Source organism: Bolinopsis microptera, chromosome 12 (genome assembly GCF_026151205.1).
Source record: "Bolinopsis microptera isolate Bmic1 chromosome 12, MBARI_Bmic_1.0, whole genome shotgun sequence".
Lineage (NCBI taxonomy): Eukaryota > Metazoa > Ctenophora > Tentaculata > Lobata > Bolinopsidae > Bolinopsis > Bolinopsis microptera.
In genome coordinates, this window is record NC_087083.1 from 7472961 (window position 1) to 7491090 (window position 18130).

Below are 18130 nucleotides of genomic sequence, written 5' to 3' on the forward strand. Positions count from 1 at the left end.
TGCAGAAGTATAATGTATATTGCAGAAGTATAATGTATATTGTAGAAGTATAATGTATATTGTAGAAGTATAATGTATATTGTAGAAGTATAATGTATATTGCAGAAGTATAATGTATATTGTAGAAGTATAATGTATATTGTAGAAGTATAATGTATATTGTAGAAGTATAATGTATATTGTAGAAGTATAATGTATATTGTAGAGTTGGTGTTATCTTAAGGGACTTTTGCATCTACCTGATTGGACTAATGCAAATCAGTTAACACTATTACCCTACTTAGCTTGCTTATACCTAGCTTATACCTACCTTAGCTTGCTAGATAAGCTAAGGAAATACTTCTGCACAAAATTATCATCGTATCAATTTTCCGAGAACCTCAACCAGTTACACATGATAAGCTTTTACATCATACTGATACAATTCTTTTTTATTTCCGCTCTTCAAGTTTAAGGTTTGTGGTAAATGTTATGATAAGGGGGCTGGAATTGTTTCTCGGGGACCTGTCGGGGACTAATCCAAATCATCTTACACAGTTACAGCGGGAACTCTCTCGTTAGTGCACTAGTGCACTGGCCTCCCCACCATTAGTGCACTTTTAAAGTGATTTCTCTGCCTTGTTGGCACGGCTCCTTTCTGGTATATTACTAATACAAATAGTTTTACATAATATTTGGATTACACACGCACCAGGGGTCAAGTCGCCAAATATCGTCCGAGGCTGCCGCTGGCGTGTACTCAAAGTAGGAAGATATTAGACTGTTGTCGTGAACTTGCCCTATCGCATTCCATTGCTTACAGGAAAAATTATCATTTTCCATCCGTTTTTCTCATTTTAAACACAAGGAAATATTTTGTAAAGTCATAATCATCTAACTATTTCCTCATTAGAACAGGTTACAATGTATTAATGTAAAGATGACATCAGAGGACGTAAGGTGAAACAAACGCACGCAATATGGTTTTTATAGCAGTACTTTTATTCCATTATTTGTCACGTACTGAGGCGTCAGAGGAACAAGAACTGTTCAAGCGTCTTGGAATACCTGGTCAGTAAGTCTTTAAATTAATTAATTTTTAATTAGTAGTGATTTGAATTAAATTGATTAAATTTTGGTTTGGTTAAACTGTGTTTTTATTAATTTACTTGCGATTTGAATTATTATATTGCATATATTTTTATCTTGTAAGGCATTAGTACCAATTTTACATTTAGGGTTATCTGTTTTTTGTTACTCTGACAGTGCTCTAATGTTTTTGTTTTTAACCTAGTGGCCCTTCGCTTTCTTCTATGGCTTCGATTTCTAAGCTCAAAGAGAATTTTAAAATTGTAAAGGAAGAAAACGTCACAATTTGTCCTACATATTTATTCTGTATTAAAACTCACTTCTTACAGGACCGCCAAGAGAAGAAGGAAAGCGACGAGACCCACCCTCCTTCATGATGGAACTGTTCCGACAGCACAACAGAGTCTTAGGCCACGGTATGGCTACCAGCATTTCCAGCTTTGATGCTTTAGATACCAGTAAGTACAAGATCTGTCACATTTGCTATCTTCTCATATTTGGTTACTGGTTACTAGGTTACATGCCGCCGGTTACTAGGTTACATGCAGCCGGTTACTAGATTACATGCCGCTGGTTACTAGGTTACATGCCGCCGGTTACTAGGTTACATGCCGCCGGTTACCAGGTTACATGCAGCCGGTTACTAGGTTACATGCCGCCGGTTACTAGGTTACATGCAGCCGGTTACTAGATTACATGCAGCCGGTTACTAGGTTACACAAGACGCGGGTTCGGTTCTAATCCGATTATTCTTCACCGGCGGGGAAGCACTTTATCTCTCTAAGTATGCTTGTAGGATGGCACGGAGTATCATCCACTGTGGCAGGTAAACCCCTACACAGCTGATCTGCACTAAATAGGGGTGTCTGGAACTCAGAAACAGCTGATAGGCATCGCGCCAGGCCGCACAAAATCAGAAAAATGTTAAGTGTTTGAGCCCAAGCCCTTTGTCCTGGCTAACCCTTCGTTAGATCAGATCACTCAACAGTGGGCACTTTGTCAGAGAACTGGACAGTTAACAATCTTTATTACCTCAGATCAGAGCCACGAGGTCAGTAAAGACAGGTGGAGTTTTGAGTTCTCCGTGGCTGATCTAGACCCTCGGGAGCGAGTGACAGAGGCCCACGTAAGGGTATACAAAGCCAAGGGCAGCAAGCAAAAAGAGGTAATGTTTAACCCTTTGTCGGCTATTTAGAGGTTGGGGATTTTTCTTCCGGAAGGATCTGATCACGAAAGAAGTTGTCATGGGCCCAGGGGGTGGCAGTTTAGTCTGACTGTACTGATGAGCGGATTTAACCTAAAGTATATTTATACTATAAATAAACTTTAGGTTAAATCTACTCATCAGTATTTTGTGGTTTGGATAAAATTATCACACTTAGCTAAGCTATCATTTACACTAGCCTTTATAACGTTATGGGTAATAACATAACGACCTTTCAGACCCCTTACCGTGTGAACGTGTTCCATGTTTTGGACAGAGAGCGGGCGCTGGACTCTTCAGTCAACGACTATTATCTCATCAGTCCTTTCAACTCATCCCTCGTCGTCAGATTACTAGACACTCAGGTACGAGTCCTATACCCGTTAAGATTACTAGACACTCAGGTACGAGTCCTATATCCGTTAAGATTACTAGACACTCAGGTACGAGTCCTATACCCGTTAAGATTACTAGACACTCGGGTACGAGTCCTATACACGTTAAGATTACTAGACATTCAGGTACGAGTCCTATAACCGTTAAGATTACTAGACATTCAGGTACGAGTCCTATAACCGTTAAGATTACTAGACACTCGGGTACGAGTCCTATACCCGTTAAGATTACTAGACACTCAGGTACGAGTCCTATACCCGTTAAGATTACTAGACACTCAGGTACGAGTCCTATACCCGTTAAGATTACTAAACACTCAGGTACGAGTCCTATAACCGTTAAGATTATTAGACACTCAGGTACGAGTCCTATAACCGTTAAGATTACTAGACATTCAGGTACGAGTCCTATAACCGTTAAGATTACTAGACATTCAGGTACGAGTCCTATAACCGTTAAGATTACTAGACACTCAGGTACGAGTCCTATACCCGTTAAGATTACTAAACACTCAGGTACGAGTCCTATACCCGTTAAGATTACTAGACACTCAGGTACGAGTCCTATACTGAGTATACCTGTTAAGATTACTAGACACTCAGGTACGAGTCCTATACCCGTTAAGATTACTAGACACTCAGGTACGAGTCCTATACACGTTAAGATTACTAGACATTCAGGTACGAGTCTTATACCCGTTAAGATTATTAGACATTCAGGTACGAGTCCTATACCCGTTAAGATTACTAGACACTCAGGTACGAGTCCTATACCCGTTAAGATTACTAGACACTCAGGTACGAGTCCTATACCCGTTAAGATTACTAGACACTCAGGTGCGAGTCCTATACTGAGTATACCTGTTAAGATTACTAGACACTCAGGTACGAGTCCTATACCCGTTAAGATTACTAGACACTCAGGTACGAGTCCTATACACGTTAAGATTACTAGACATTCAGGTACGAGTCCTATAACCGTTAAGATTACTAGACATTCAGGTACGAGTCCTAAAACCGTTAAGATTACTAGACACTCAGGTACGAGTCCTATACCCGTTAAGATTACTAAACACTCAGGTACGAGTCTTATAACCGGTAAGATTACTAGACATTCAGGTACGAGTCCTATACCCGTTAAGATTACTAGACACTCAGGTACGAGTCCTATACTGAGTATACCTGTGAAGATTACTAGACACTCAGGTACGAGTCCTATACCCGTTAAGATTGCTAGACACTCAGGTACGAGTCCTATACACGTTAAGATTACTAGACATTCAGGTACGAGTCTTATACCCGTTAAGATTACTAGACATTCAGGTACGAGTCCTATACCCGTTAAGATTACTAGACACTCAGGTACGAGTCCTATACCCGTTAAGATTACTAGACACTCAGGTACGAGTCCTATACCCGTTAAGATTACTAGACACTCAGGTACGAGTCCTATACTGAGTATACCTGTTAAGATTACTAGACACTCAGGTACGAGTCCTATACACGTTAAGATTACTAGACATTCAGGTACGAGTCTTATACCCGTTAAGATTACTAGACATTCAGGTACGAGTCCTATACCCGTTAAGATTACTAGACACTCAGGTACGAGTCCTATACCCGTTAAGAGCACCTCATCGTTACGAGCACCAGTGCATTTAGATTAAAAATTGACATTCTTTCTAGAAGAAAATTCTGTAGAACAGGTATTTAGTTCCTGTCATAAAACTATATTTATTTTTGTGGGATATTTAGGCCTTGACCAACACTGATCGGTTTTCTATAATGTTCTGTGTTCTAAAAAGGTGGATTGTTTAGACCCTTAATAAGCAAAGTTCAGAAGTGATTAGTCCCCAAGTGCCCAATTAATGGTGCAGATCCTGCAACATACTCACCGTTACCGTTACTGTTAAACCTGTAGTCACCCTGGTAAACACTATTCCGGGCTAGGTGCTATTAATAGAAGTAACCAGTAACAGGCGCATAGTGGTACGAGGGAGAAGTTTCCTGGGACCCACCGGTTGACAGGACATCAACAACCATTCAATCAAAATATCGAGCACTCTTTATACCCTAGCAAATTAGACTGGTACCGGGTCGTGCAGTCTAGAAAAGTACAGGAATCCTGTGGTTCTCATTAAATTAACAGCTAATTAATCAGTGATTTTATCTGTGAGTTAATAACGAAACTCCCCCAGATATTAGAGTCCCGGCAGTCTCATTGGGTGTCATTCAACGTTGCAGAGGCGGTTAAAGCCCTACAAGAACTGGGAGTGCATAACGCCAGGTTCGAGATTGCCTGCACTCCTATCAACCCGATAGACATGGCCCAGTCCTCCCGGGGCATCAGATTCACCAAATCTAGAGGAAAACTGGTTAGTACTGACTCGTAATGGAAATGTTGTCATACGTTGAGTATGTTAATTCAATATCGCTTAAAGATATTGGAATATTACAACTGTGCTTGGAATTTGGAAGTCTGAAATCAGGAATATTACAATTGTGCTTGGAATTTGGAAGTCTGAAATCAGGAATATTAAAGATGAGATCGGAATTTCAAATATTCATAAGACGTGCAGTTTTTAACAAATTGTAAGGGAACTAGGAGAGGCGTACATATGAGGTCACGGCTAATTCCGCGAGGTCACAAGATAGATTTTACGAGGATTACATTGAAATTTGAATTTTGGCTCGGCTCAATAGACTCGAATGCTATTGGCGTGGGTGACGTACGTTGTTTTGACAACCTTTTGCGATTTTTATTGGTCTCATTTCCATTTTACAAGCAGGTGTATCAAACACTGTCTGTTTTCTGAGCTAAAATGTCACCTTGTTGTCCGGAAGTTACGTACTGCCCGGACAACATGTAGACAACAAGCCTGTAAACAATCTTTCTGTCTCCAGAAATCATATTACCAAAACACGTGCAACACGTCTGGTTATTGAAATGTAGAGTGGACGATTTTGACCACGTGATTTGACGATATCTTTGTGTTTTCAGCCCTCTCTTGTTGTGTTCACTGACGATGGGCGCAATGTAGTGGAGGAAGACAGGGACACTAGGAACTCTAGTCCATCTATAGACAGTATTGACTATGATCCCTCGCAGTCGCATTGTCAGAGAAAAGAGCTCTTCATCGACTTCAGGTAACATTATTGACAGTAAACCTCTTCTAAGAAAGTTAGTTGTGAATCCTTAGGAACCTCAAGCTCGCAGCTATCTACCTGATGTTACAGCCATTTAACCACTAGACCAACATATACTGTATTCTTAACGTGTTTGTATTTCAGTCGTCTAGGCTGGAATTGGATTATAGGACCACCAGGTTTCGACGCGTTCATGTGTTCTGGAGAGTGTACCCTCACGTTTAACAGCAGACTGCAGATCACCAACCATGCGTATCTTCAGGTCGGTTCCTAGAATCAATATCATTTCTATGATATGTTTGTTAAAATGCCAATGGGGCCAAATCAAATTATTGCTTGATTTGGCTCCAAATATTGCTTGGATAAAATAATCGCTCTGCCATTAACACGTCATGTTTATCATAAATTAATCATCGCAACGCTCCGTGATTTAATGTAACTAGCAGGAACCCGTCGAACCCTATAGTGGTGTTAAGACTCAAGAGACTAAAATAATTATTATCTATTTAATTCGTGTTTTTGACACCACTTGGGGGTCCAAATTTTGGGCACTCAAATTTTTATTCTTTGGCCAATTTCTCTATTTTTTCATGCTGTTTTGAAAGCCATTAAAGCATTTGAACCAGTCAAAAAAAGTTTAAGTTGTGTATCATTTACAGTTTTTGCGGAAAGTCGTGTTAAAGTTGATGCCGTGATGTCAGTAAAATGGTTCAAATATATATACATATCGTCTCGCTTTATATATAGTAAGATTGAATTGTAATTGTAAACTCTTACAGGCTTTCCTGGAGTCAAAGCACAAAAACATCCCCAAACCGTGCTGTTCCCCCATGAAACTGAGCCCCATGACACTGATATACTACACTGAGAACGGAATTAAGATGAAGGAGTACGACGAAATGAGGGTATGTTCCGTCTTGCTTTTATTAAGGTCATACAAGGTTCTACAATGGTCTACAAGGTCCTACAAGGTCCTAAAAAGTCCTACAAGGTCCTACAAGGTTCTACAAGGTCCTACAATTGGTCATACAATTGGTCCTACAATTAGTCCTACAAGGTCCTACAAGGTCCTACAAGGTCCTACAAGATCCTACAAGGTCCTACAAGATCTTACAAGGTCCTAAAAGGTCATACAAGGTCCTAAAAGGTCTTACAAGATCCTACAAGGTCATACAAAGATACAAGGTTATACCTATTTAAGGTCCTACAAGCCAATCCCAATAAAGAGGGAGGGTCCTGTATCTCGATGTCAAATTTGTGTAGGATTATCGTTTTATGAAGTACTCTAATCATTTGGAGTACTAGGGCTGGGGATGTGCTACTGCCGTCGGGATTTGCTTCCCCTTTTTTTCGTAGACATTTATTTTTATCTATGGTAGTGCAATTTCTAAACAGTAAAGTCATAGCCAAAATTTACGAATACTATACTGTCCAACATTGCTCTGGCGGCATTGCCATTTATGGCTAGCCTTTAGCAACTATCTACTGAAGAGCCTATAAAATACAAAATCCACAAATCAGGCAGTGACTCACAAAGTCGGAGAAATAAAAGAGCCACTCGACTGACATTCATAATTTTCAGGTGGAACAATGTGGATGTGAATGAAAAGACTACTAAATACACGTTGTCATGGTTACTACGATTAGGAAGACACTGCGCACAAACTAGTGAACTTTAACCCCACTTCCAACAAATTACCACGAAGAAGTACAGTTTCACTGCAAAGATACTCCGCAAGCAATCCAGCTCCTAACTCCTGGAATTCCTCAGAGAAGCAGCGAAACTCACGGCTGATCGGATGTAAATACGAATATGAATTGAATGAAATTATTATTTCACTGTATTATATATAATTTAAATTTCCTTTGAGTTTATGTAATAGCCAATTAATAAAATGTGTGCTATTTGATGCAAGAGACCAGATTTTTAAGCATTTTAATTATTCAACATGATTCAGACGTCATCTCTTACCAAAGAAATCTCTCCAGTACCCGGCCTTATACCCTTAGCTAATGACTAATTATGCAAATTATCCTAATGAATAATTATGCACTTTATGACTGGGTTTAGGTGAAGGTTTTACCATAAATCTAAAACTATGCTGGGAATTTGATCGATCGGTAGAAAAATGAAAAAATTGTTAGCTGAAATATGTCCAAAGAGAAAGGTTAAACATTTTCAAAATGGAATATTTCCTAAGATGAGAATTTTTTAAAGATACAAATATTTTCTAAGACTAAAAGGTTTTTAAGACAAAAATATGTCCTAAAAATGAAACGCTTTTTAACCTTAGTATAGTATTATTTAATTCCCAATGTAAGCAATATCGTTTAATGTTTAAAAATGTTTATAAGATGATATAACATTCCCAAAATAGCTTATTTCACGTTTTAGTTAACTTATTTTATAGACTAATGACCAATGTTGGTACAGACTCCTTCGAATGGTCGTTATTTATTACGTTTATAATGAGGAATCTTTACAGTTTGTACCAAGAAAATCAAAACCGAATATTAACGTTCGCTTTAGAAAAATTAAGAAGTCTATGATGTCTGCAAAATAATATCATCATCATTACCACGAACATAGTTACTGAGTTTTTTGCTCAATGAAACGCGAGATTGCCGGAATTTAATGTATGTTAGAGTTAGGACGATTTTCTAGCTGAGATACTTTAAAATATGGTAGTTTGTAGGTTATAAATATCTTTTTGTAACTTCACATTAACGGAGATCTGTCTTCGTTGTAGAAGAATTGAGGTTAATTTTGATGTTAATTTGTAATTTCTTCTGTGATATACCTTTGTGGTTATTGGTAATATGAATATAAATTATAAACTCACGAGGTCTCATTTTGTTCACCCCAACAATTTTAATCAGATTAATGGAATTGTGAGTGGGTTATTGGAAAATGGTAATGGTGTATAATATCACTTAATTGAGTTATTCTACTGTGGATGACCCTTATTTGGGCCCGACCTTTATTTGGGCACGAACCTTATTTGAGTACGACCCTTATTTGGGTACGACTTTATTTGTGGACGGCCCTTATTTGGGCACAAACCTTATTTGAGTACGACCCTTATTTGGGTACGACCCTTATTTGTGGACGACCCTTATTTGGGCACAAACCTTATTTGGGCACGACCCTTATTTGGGCACGACCTTTATTTGTGTAAATAAAAGTAAATAAATAAAAGTAAGTAAATAAAAGTAAGCAAATAAAAGTAAGTAAATAAAAGTAAGTAAATAAAAGTAAGTAAATAAAAGTAAGTAAATAAAAGTAAGTGAATAAAAGTAAGTAAATAAAAGTAAGTAAATAAAAGTAAGTAAATAAAAGGTAATAAAAGCCAGCTTTCCTTATCAGCAGATCGCTAAAACTTCTTTTTAAAATGTTAATTACGGTGAAGGAATCTAAATCTGGAAGCTTAAACTTGGCCGCTGTATTGTATTGGTGGTATTTATTGCAATTTTTTGTGTTGATTGCGCTGAGACAATCTGCAAGCTTGAAATTGGCCGCTTATTGCCTTTACGCTTTATGGAGCACAAAATTTGAATGAGGAGACGCGACTGACAATGATCGTGATTTGTAGAAAGTTGACTTTATGAAACTAGCGTGAGACACTTTATATCTGAGCAATCTACCCGGCGCTGCTCATTACCATTATAGCATTATCGAGACTGATCGTTTTGCCAAATTATATGCCTGTAGTTCTCTATCTCTCTAACTGAATTTCCCCCGGCCCCCTGGCCTTAGGCTTAATGTGATGATCGCGGTCATTTCAATAATAATTGGGTTCTGGCAAATAGGTAAAATACCGACCTGCTGTTGTTACGCTAATAGCCCTCTAATAGTCCTCTAACAGCACTCTAACTCTCTAATAGCCCTCTAACAGCTGCTTAATAGCCATAAAAAACACAAGTAAGCGCTGGCAGCTGGCTAGGGGGCTGTTAGAGGGCTGTTAGAGGGCTGTTAGAAGACTGTTAGAGTCTGTTAGAGGGCTGTTAAAGGGCTGTTAGAGGGCTGTTAGAGGGCTGTTAGAGGGCTGTTAGAGGGCTGTTAGAGGACTGTTAGAGGGCTGTTAGAGAGTTGTTAGAGAGCTGTTAGAGGACTGTTAGAGGGCTGTTAGAAGGCTGTTAGAGGGCTGTTAGAGGACTGTTAAAGGGCTGTTAGAGGGCTGTTAGAGGACTGTTAGAGGGCTGTTAGAGGGCTGTTAGAGGGCTGTTAGAGGGCTGTTAGAGGACTGTTAGAGGGCTGTTAGAGGGCTGTAGGAGGACTGTTAGAGGGCTGTTAGAGGGCTGTAGGAGGACTGTTAGAGGGCTGTTAGAGGGCTGTTAGTGGGCTGTTAGAGGACTGTTAGAGGCTGTTAGAGGGCTGTTAGAGGGCTGTTAGAGGGCTGTTAGAGGGCTGTTAGAGGGCTGTTAGAGGGCTGTTAGAGGGCTGTTAGAGGGCTGTTAGAGGGCTGTTAGAGGGCTGTTAGAGGACTGTTAGAGGACTGTTAGAGGGCTGTTAGAGGGCTGTCAGAGATGTTAGAGGGCTGTTAGAGGGCTGTAGAGGCTGTTAGAGGGCTGTTAGAGGCTGCTAGAGGGCTGTTAGAGGGCTGTTAGAGGGCTGTTAGAGGGCTGTTAGAGGGCTGTTAGAGGGCTGTTAGAGGGGCTGTTAGAGGGCTGTTAGAGGACTGTTAGAGGACTGTTAGAGGGCTGTTAGAGGGCTGTCAGAGAGCTGTTGGTGTTAGCGTAACAGCTCTCTAACAACCGTTCGGCACCTATTTGCCTGGGGTTCGTGACCACGGAACTCTAATCAGGAGCCCAAGATGATAAATGTCACCAAACCTCATATTATCACGATTCATTATGGCCAACTTCAACAGTAGAAAGTTATGCCCTTTGATTTGTGATGGAACAAACTTTTGTGGGTTAAGGGTCCTATAGACTTTAACCTAAGTTCGGAAACATTTTTTACAGATTGCAGATGCAATTCCAGCTAAACATCTCTCAATATGTTCCGTATGTGCACTAAGTTCAGTATGTGCAGTGTGCACTATGTTATTTGATCATCATGACGAACATTTACCATTAATTTTGTTTCTTTGTTTCTTTCCTTTAAAAAGAACGTAAAACCTAACTAAAACCTCAATGTTTAAATAATAAACTCATTTCTGTGCGTTTCATACTACTCATGATCTTATGCCCCGCTATTTAACTAGTTAATTACTTGTGGAGCTACTTCTGAGCAGAACATATAATTATTTAAACGGTTAAATTTACGTCTAATTAAAAATTATAAATTACTTAAGATATTCCACATTTCCGCACACTACGTCCCCTAATTGGTCCTCATATTAACTTATTTAACGTATTTAACTTATTTAATTATGCCTTTAATATCCCATTGAACCAACCCAGCATTAACTCTTATTCCTCCATACTTCGATCCTACATATTATGCACATACGGCTAAATAATGCAATTATCGTGTTACGGCGCACAATGTTCAAGTATTCAACATAGATAGTGGTAAATACGGACTGACGGACTCGGTCTGATGTATAAATGGTCGATATTATGTGCATTGTAAAACTATATTATGTGCATTTTATAACTATTGATAGTGCCAAGTATACAGTGGGTATAAATAAGGTACTGACCAGTAATGCACGTGGTTGTCATGTACTTAAACTTACCTACCTATGTTCCTATGTTTATTTATAATTGAATTTCTTGTTTGTTAAGCTCGCTTTGATAATCAGTTGCAGATGCCATTATCTTCTGTTATCCTGACAATTTTGTTATACAGTCCATTATAGAACTTCAAATACATTTCTGCAGATACCCTTATTCTATAGTCTGTAGTACAATGTACATTATACATTAGTCTGTAGTCGATATACTTCCTCTCATAGAGCCCAAAGTTTGTCGGCTTGCGAGAATGACAAAGCCTGAAATATATACCGATAAGTGAGCTTGATTAAATTGGTTGCTAGTGTGCTTAACACGAGTCACATGACTTGACACGTGTCACGTGTTTATATCGAATATTCTCGATATCATTTGCGCTATATTATCATATTATTATGGTCTATGATATTGATAGTGGCACTGGCATGCTCTGCAAAGTGGACTTCATCTTGCTGCTTTCATATATTTGAGTTTGACACTAGAGTATAGGTTGCTATAGGACTGATCTATAACTTGCCGTTTTAGTTTTGCTTAGGATCGTTTTATTGCCATGTGATCAAATTATAGTGGTTCATGACTACAACTCCGCTATAAGTAGTCAAACTTTGCCGATATTATCAGTTGTTAAATTTAATATATTTCAATGGTAAAAACATTTAAGTTAGTCAATAGTCATGTCATTTCATGTAGCGATTAAAATTACTTCAGTTACAATACTAACGATACCAATCCTCCACGACTTTCACGAATAAATAATAATCTGAGAGCTAGAGAGTGAAAATTTCTTCTGGAAATTTACAAATTTACAAATTTTGTTCTTTCCACGCCCAGATGAGGGTTATTAAATCGAGAATAATACAAATTTCGTGCTCTAGCTCTAGCGAACCCGGATACCAATTAAAGATTTACTGTTCAAATACACTTCTTACCAAGGAATAAAAGCAGTACTTAGGAGCTTAGGGCTGGAATAATGGCTCCAGCACACTATAATGAGTTATTTGAGCCACTTAAAATTGAAATAAGTGGTTGGTGGCGCGAACCAGTGCCACGTGGATTTCAGTGTCAGGACAGATTTGTGAAGCCTGGATACCATTACCATTACCAGTCGGCAGTTAGGCTGACCTTGTCGATTGATCTGCTTTAGAATTGAACTTGAATTTGAATCTCGGCGAGCGTACACAAACAGTTCACGGAACTGTTCCATCCTGCAACTATTTTTTCACAATCTGAGGAGAAAGAATGTCGCCACGGAAACAATGTTCCCAGGAAGAACCTCATGCTTGCAGTAGACCTATATTGAATATTCAAATTAGAAAGAATCTCGGCGGTTGTACGACCTTGTAAAACTCTTTTAATGATTACTTCGTCGCGAAGTAAAGAAGTTAAAGAAATAGAGCTAGAGGGTCTACTACAGTCAAACAACTCAACTTGGGTATACAGTAGAGTATAGGTATAATAGTATTAGTAAAACGTATTTGCAGAGCTGTTCCACGCTGTAAAGCAGGTGGTTTTATATTGTTTATCTGAAACAAAGCAATCTTAGTCTAACTTTACCTACTTATCTTTAATAAAGATAAGTAGGCACAGATTCTTTTTCTACCTATTTAATTGGCATTTAAACGTTTTAGTCTTAAGTCTACCGGACTGGGTTATTATAACGGGGAGGTGAGTCTTATTTCCATTATAAAAGCTATAATATCTCGTGGAATGTCAGTAAGCTTTTTACTGGTTTTTAGAGCTGAGCACAATATGTTTTTATTTTTAAAATGTTTTTTACATTTTTTATGTTTTCTTATGTTTTTATGTTTTTATTTCTTCATATACACATATGTTTCTTCAGGAAGTCGTGCATAAACGTTATCGTTTTGAACATGCTACAAATTGCTTTAGATGCTCTTTCATGGGCGGTACTTATTAAATATTTCCCATCACGGCTTGCAATTTTATAAATCATAAAATATAGCTGATCATTGTTCCTGTTCCTTCATTTGCTGTAGTGGTTCTGAAATCTAAATTAAGTTACCATCATGCTTATAGCGAAGTTATCAGACCATTATACTTACTTTACTTCGGGTAATCCTCGATTGAAATCCCGTTCACTATCTTCCTCCAAACTTCTCGATCGCACATGGCAGCACGGCCGAGATTGTCTAACTGCACGCCGGCATCTCTAACAATAGTACCTAAGAGTGTTAGTGGCCTCCTTCCTTGACGTGACTGGGGGGAGGCGCCCAGGGAGGATGGTGGGGTGGCCATTAAACAGAATACTGCATCTTCAATCAGAATCTACATTTGTGCTCATATCACCATATTTCATCCCTGCTTCGTGCAATTTGTAATTGTATAATCGACCATTATAAAGCCTTTAAGTTTCAAGTTTGATAGATTTATAGATAGTACAAAAACTGAAATACACCATAGAGTATCAGTACAAGAGAATACTTTGCTTCATGATATGAATCGTAACTCGTACATAAATAAAGCTATTTCGAACATTTCATTTTAGCCCTTATAATGGCATAACATACCTCGTCAACAGTGAGCAAGTTTATTAGTTTAATAATTATGAATTATGATTGATTGATATCATTATCCATTCCTAATACAGTAAACTGTAAAACCCCAATTTACCGTATGGTTTGAGAGAAAAAATAGTATGGTAAATCAGGATGGTTAATGGAAGTTTTACTTCAAATGTAATCAGCATTTCTCCCCAATTGTAGGTGATATGGAGAGAGTGTACAATGTTTGAGCTCCTCACCATGCTGTACGGTGAACATCTGCAGCAAACCTCCCACAAACTGCTCTACCCTCGCCGGCTCCCTGCACCTCCCATTTGTAAAACTGATAGTAACACTACCCTCAATGGGGACTGCAACTCTGGACATTCTAACAGTAACACCTCTAGCGATAACAGTAACACCTCTAGAGGTAACAGTAACACCTCTAGCGGTAACAGTAACACCTCTAGAGGTAACAGTAACACCTCTAGCGGTAACAGTAACACCTCTAGAGGTAACTGCAACACTTATAACGGTGTTATTGGTGCTTCTAAAACTGCTAAAGGTGTTAACCAGCCCACAAGTAACCCCTTTAATCACCTCTCCAAAGCTGAAAGAGCCAACGCTGCAACTATAAGAACTGCTTTGTCCAAGAGTTTGCTCTCGCTACCGGCCACGCCCACTTTTACGCGCAGGTAAACAAATTTGTTAAGCAAATATTTAGTACCTTCTAAACAGACTTGAAATAATACAGTGGGTATTTTTGAAATAACATTCAAGAAATGTTTTACATCACAGACAGCAATCACAATGTATATACAATAAACATCGTAATCATAAAAGTTCGTACTAAAAATCTCGACGAAATTTCTAGAACTGAAAAAAAACCTAAATAAACTGAAAAATTGAAACCTACTGTACAATAATGCGTCAAACAAAATAAGGTTAAATACCTTCCGTTCGCGTTACGTAAATGTAACATCAGATAAAATAACTCAGCTAGGTTACACAATTTAATTAATGATCTGACAAAAAATGTTCATTTTTAAACCACGGACTACAAATTGAAATTTTCCTACCATGCATTCCATTATTGTGATAAAACAGAAAATGTATCAAAATTTCTGGTATCATTATGATAATTATGATCAATACATACCATAAAAATGTATGTAATTACCATTCACCACGTCATGAAAATCTTAAAAACTGATAACCTATTCTCAGACTCAACACCTAAATATCATTACCGAATCTAAAAACTAGGTAACTTTGAGAAAAAAGCATTTTCCCAAAAGAATTAGAAAGAACTTGCAGAAAATCCTCATCGCTATATTTAGAACCTCTGCGTTGGGGCCCAATTCCCCAACAGTTTGTGTACCTAATCGTTAACTTAAAGATATTAGAAAAGGCCTTGGTCAAGTCTTTACAGGCACGCTGAACACTGTTGGTCTTACAAAATACCTCAAACATGTAATTTGTTCGAGTAACGTCGATAATATTGCGGACTGCCGTGAGAAATTCAGCCTTGTAGTCCCCAAAGTTATCTTTCCAGGAGAGGCTTATTGTTGTGTAGTTTAGGGATCCCTCGTGGATCAGGAGCTCTTTTGGGCTGCCGACTGCGCTGAATATCGTCGTTAGGGCCTCTAGAGCGTTTTCTTCTTTCGCAATGATATCTGAGTGAGGAGTGAAGGTTAGGTTGTGTTTTACAGAATATGAAGAAGCTATTTACAAATTTTCAGTTAAAAAATTAGACGGCAAAATTTACGCCGCTTTAGATTTTTAATGTACCCAGCAGACTGAACTGAGTTAGTTCATCCAGGGTTACTGGCCAGTGATTTAGTCTTATGGGAACCTTTGCATGGTAGAGCACAGCTGACCGAGCCACAAAGCTATTTGTCTATGTTACTGAAGGAAGTTGGGACAAACTCGAAAGAGGAACTGCGAACCCTTATGCGGGACAGGGATGTATGGAGGGGGTTATCTGGCGTAGATCGGACTTAGTTCCGACCTAGAAGAAGTAGTAGTACAGTAAAACCCCTATTTACCGCAGAGTTTGGGGAAACATCCGCGGTTAATCGGGATCTGCAGTAAATCAGGGCTTTGTTTGTTTACATAATGCATTTCCTGCCCTATTGGGGAAAGGAAATGGCTGCGGTAAATCGGGGTTTGCAGTAAATCAGGGCGCGGTAAATCGAGGTTTTACTGTAGTAATCCAATTAATCCAATTTATCCAATAAATAGTTTACCTATCATGGTGTCTAGATAGTAACCAGAGTTGCACTCTGGGTTGCTTGGCAGTTGTAGACCAGTTGCAGTTGAAACCAGATACGCCCACAAAACAGAAATAAAAAACTGCAACATGTTAAAATCCTAAAATCTTCGAGAACTTTCCAATCCAAAAGTGGCGTTTACCTTTTATCAAATATGACAAGATACGATTTTTCTTTTAGTCTGGAAGTGGCGTTTAAGATACGGATTTAAAGTCGAACTGTTGAACAAATCAAACGTTATAATATGTCTGTGTATGAATCTGCAGAGTCGGGTCCGCCCTTTTATATGAAAACCCTCTAGAATCTGGTGTGAACGATAAAGATCTAACAGCAACGTCACTTTGAACCTTATGACGATTATTCAGTAAGTAAGAATTCAATAATAGGGAAAGTGTGAAAATTGTTGCACCATAATCTATAGCGCTTTCGACATAATTTGTAAAGTGGTTACCAGCAACGTAATAGCATTTACGTAAATCACTTTTTTATACATATTCCTCGATCTCCCCTCCGCAAGCTTTACTCGTGATAAAATTTCCCTAGACTCCCTTACCAAGTGATTAATAGTTTTAGATTTATTATTACGGCATTTACGTTAGTAATTGATTTTAATTTTAAAATATTGATTCATCGTACTGAGCTCAGTGACGCTGAGAATTAAATATCCGAAAGAACATATAATAGGAAATAACAGATCAGGCCGTAATGGACTTGTTGAGCTTGACTCAGAGAGAGAGAAGTGTGATATCTGCGTATTAATGTATTCAACCATTAGGAACGGGCGGGTCAAAAAACGACCCATTTTGTTTTTTTTTGTATATAATTTTTGTGGTCCCACCCGGGAAACTGCAGCCACCCCTCCCTGCTCCCGGCTAGTTTGTTTTGTTGGAATAATGGATGAAATCTCCAGTGGTCATGTAACGATGATAGTAGGAAAATATGAGATATTGTGAAATTTGCATTATATTAACAGTGATGGAGATTCTTCGTGATTTAATATGGAAACAGGGAAATTTTAAGGAAAACGTGATATAAATCATCACGTTGTTGGCTTGCACTCACTTGCAGTGGTCACAGGGAACCTAACTCACATTTCACGTGTTGAAATTGCATTACGGTTTTTTGATTTATAGATCGCTGGATCCTAATTCAAACAGTTAAAAGTCTTGTTTCAGACTAAGAATATATAAATAAAATGTTTTTTTGATGTATTAATGTTCTTAATCTCCTAGAGCCCCGAGACTCGAAAAGAAAGAAAGGAAAAACATGGTTCGACCAACTGCAACAAATTGTTCTTGTAGAAAACACCACGAAAACAAGGCAAGACATTTTCATATTCCTATATTTCCTATAAAAAATCATCAAAGCCAATATGTCGCTCTACATCAATACAAAAGCTAAAATCATGACTCCTGAAGGAATAACTCTTGAATTCCTGACCAACCTCGGAATTCTCCAGGGCGATGTTCTTGCTCCATTAATTTTCATAATCGTCCTGGACTTCATCCTAAGACTAGCAATAGGGCCACGCGATGGTTTCAAAGTTGGCACTGACTTTATAGCTGATTTGGACTTCGCTGACGACTTAGCTACAGTTACTGACAGCTTCACTGAGAACAGTCGCCTATGCCAAAGCATCTCTGACATTGCAGCTCGGTATGGTTTACTTATTAACATCGACAAGACCAAATACATGTCCTACAACATTCCGAGGCCTGTAAACTCAGATGAGAGGGTCTTTGTCAACGGCACTCCTCTAGAAGAAGTAGATGACTTCAAATACTTAGGATCTTATATAGCTTCAACTAGCAGAGACATCAATGTCAGGAAAGAACTTGCTTGGAAAGCCCTGCAGAGTCTAGA

The 18130-nt window shown here is 38.5% G+C and overlaps 1 protein-coding gene across 1 annotated transcript; it reads left to right on the forward strand.

The window, feature by feature from the left end:
• Nucleotides 1–890: 890 nt before the first annotated feature.
• LOC134824286 (bone morphogenetic protein 2-like) lies at nt 891–8646 on the forward strand. The gene is made up of 9 exons (XM_063836095.1): nt 891–1050; nt 1398–1526; nt 2106–2233; nt 2512–2637; nt 4866–5042; nt 5669–5814; nt 5959–6076; nt 6594–6719; nt 7397–8646. Exons 1-9 carry the CDS (start codon nt 960–962, stop codon nt 7418–7420), a joined length of 1065 nt encoding a protein of 354 aa, XP_063692165.1. The 5' UTR covers nt 891–959; the 3' UTR covers nt 7421–8646.
• Nucleotides 8647–18130: the final 9484 nt, after the last annotated feature.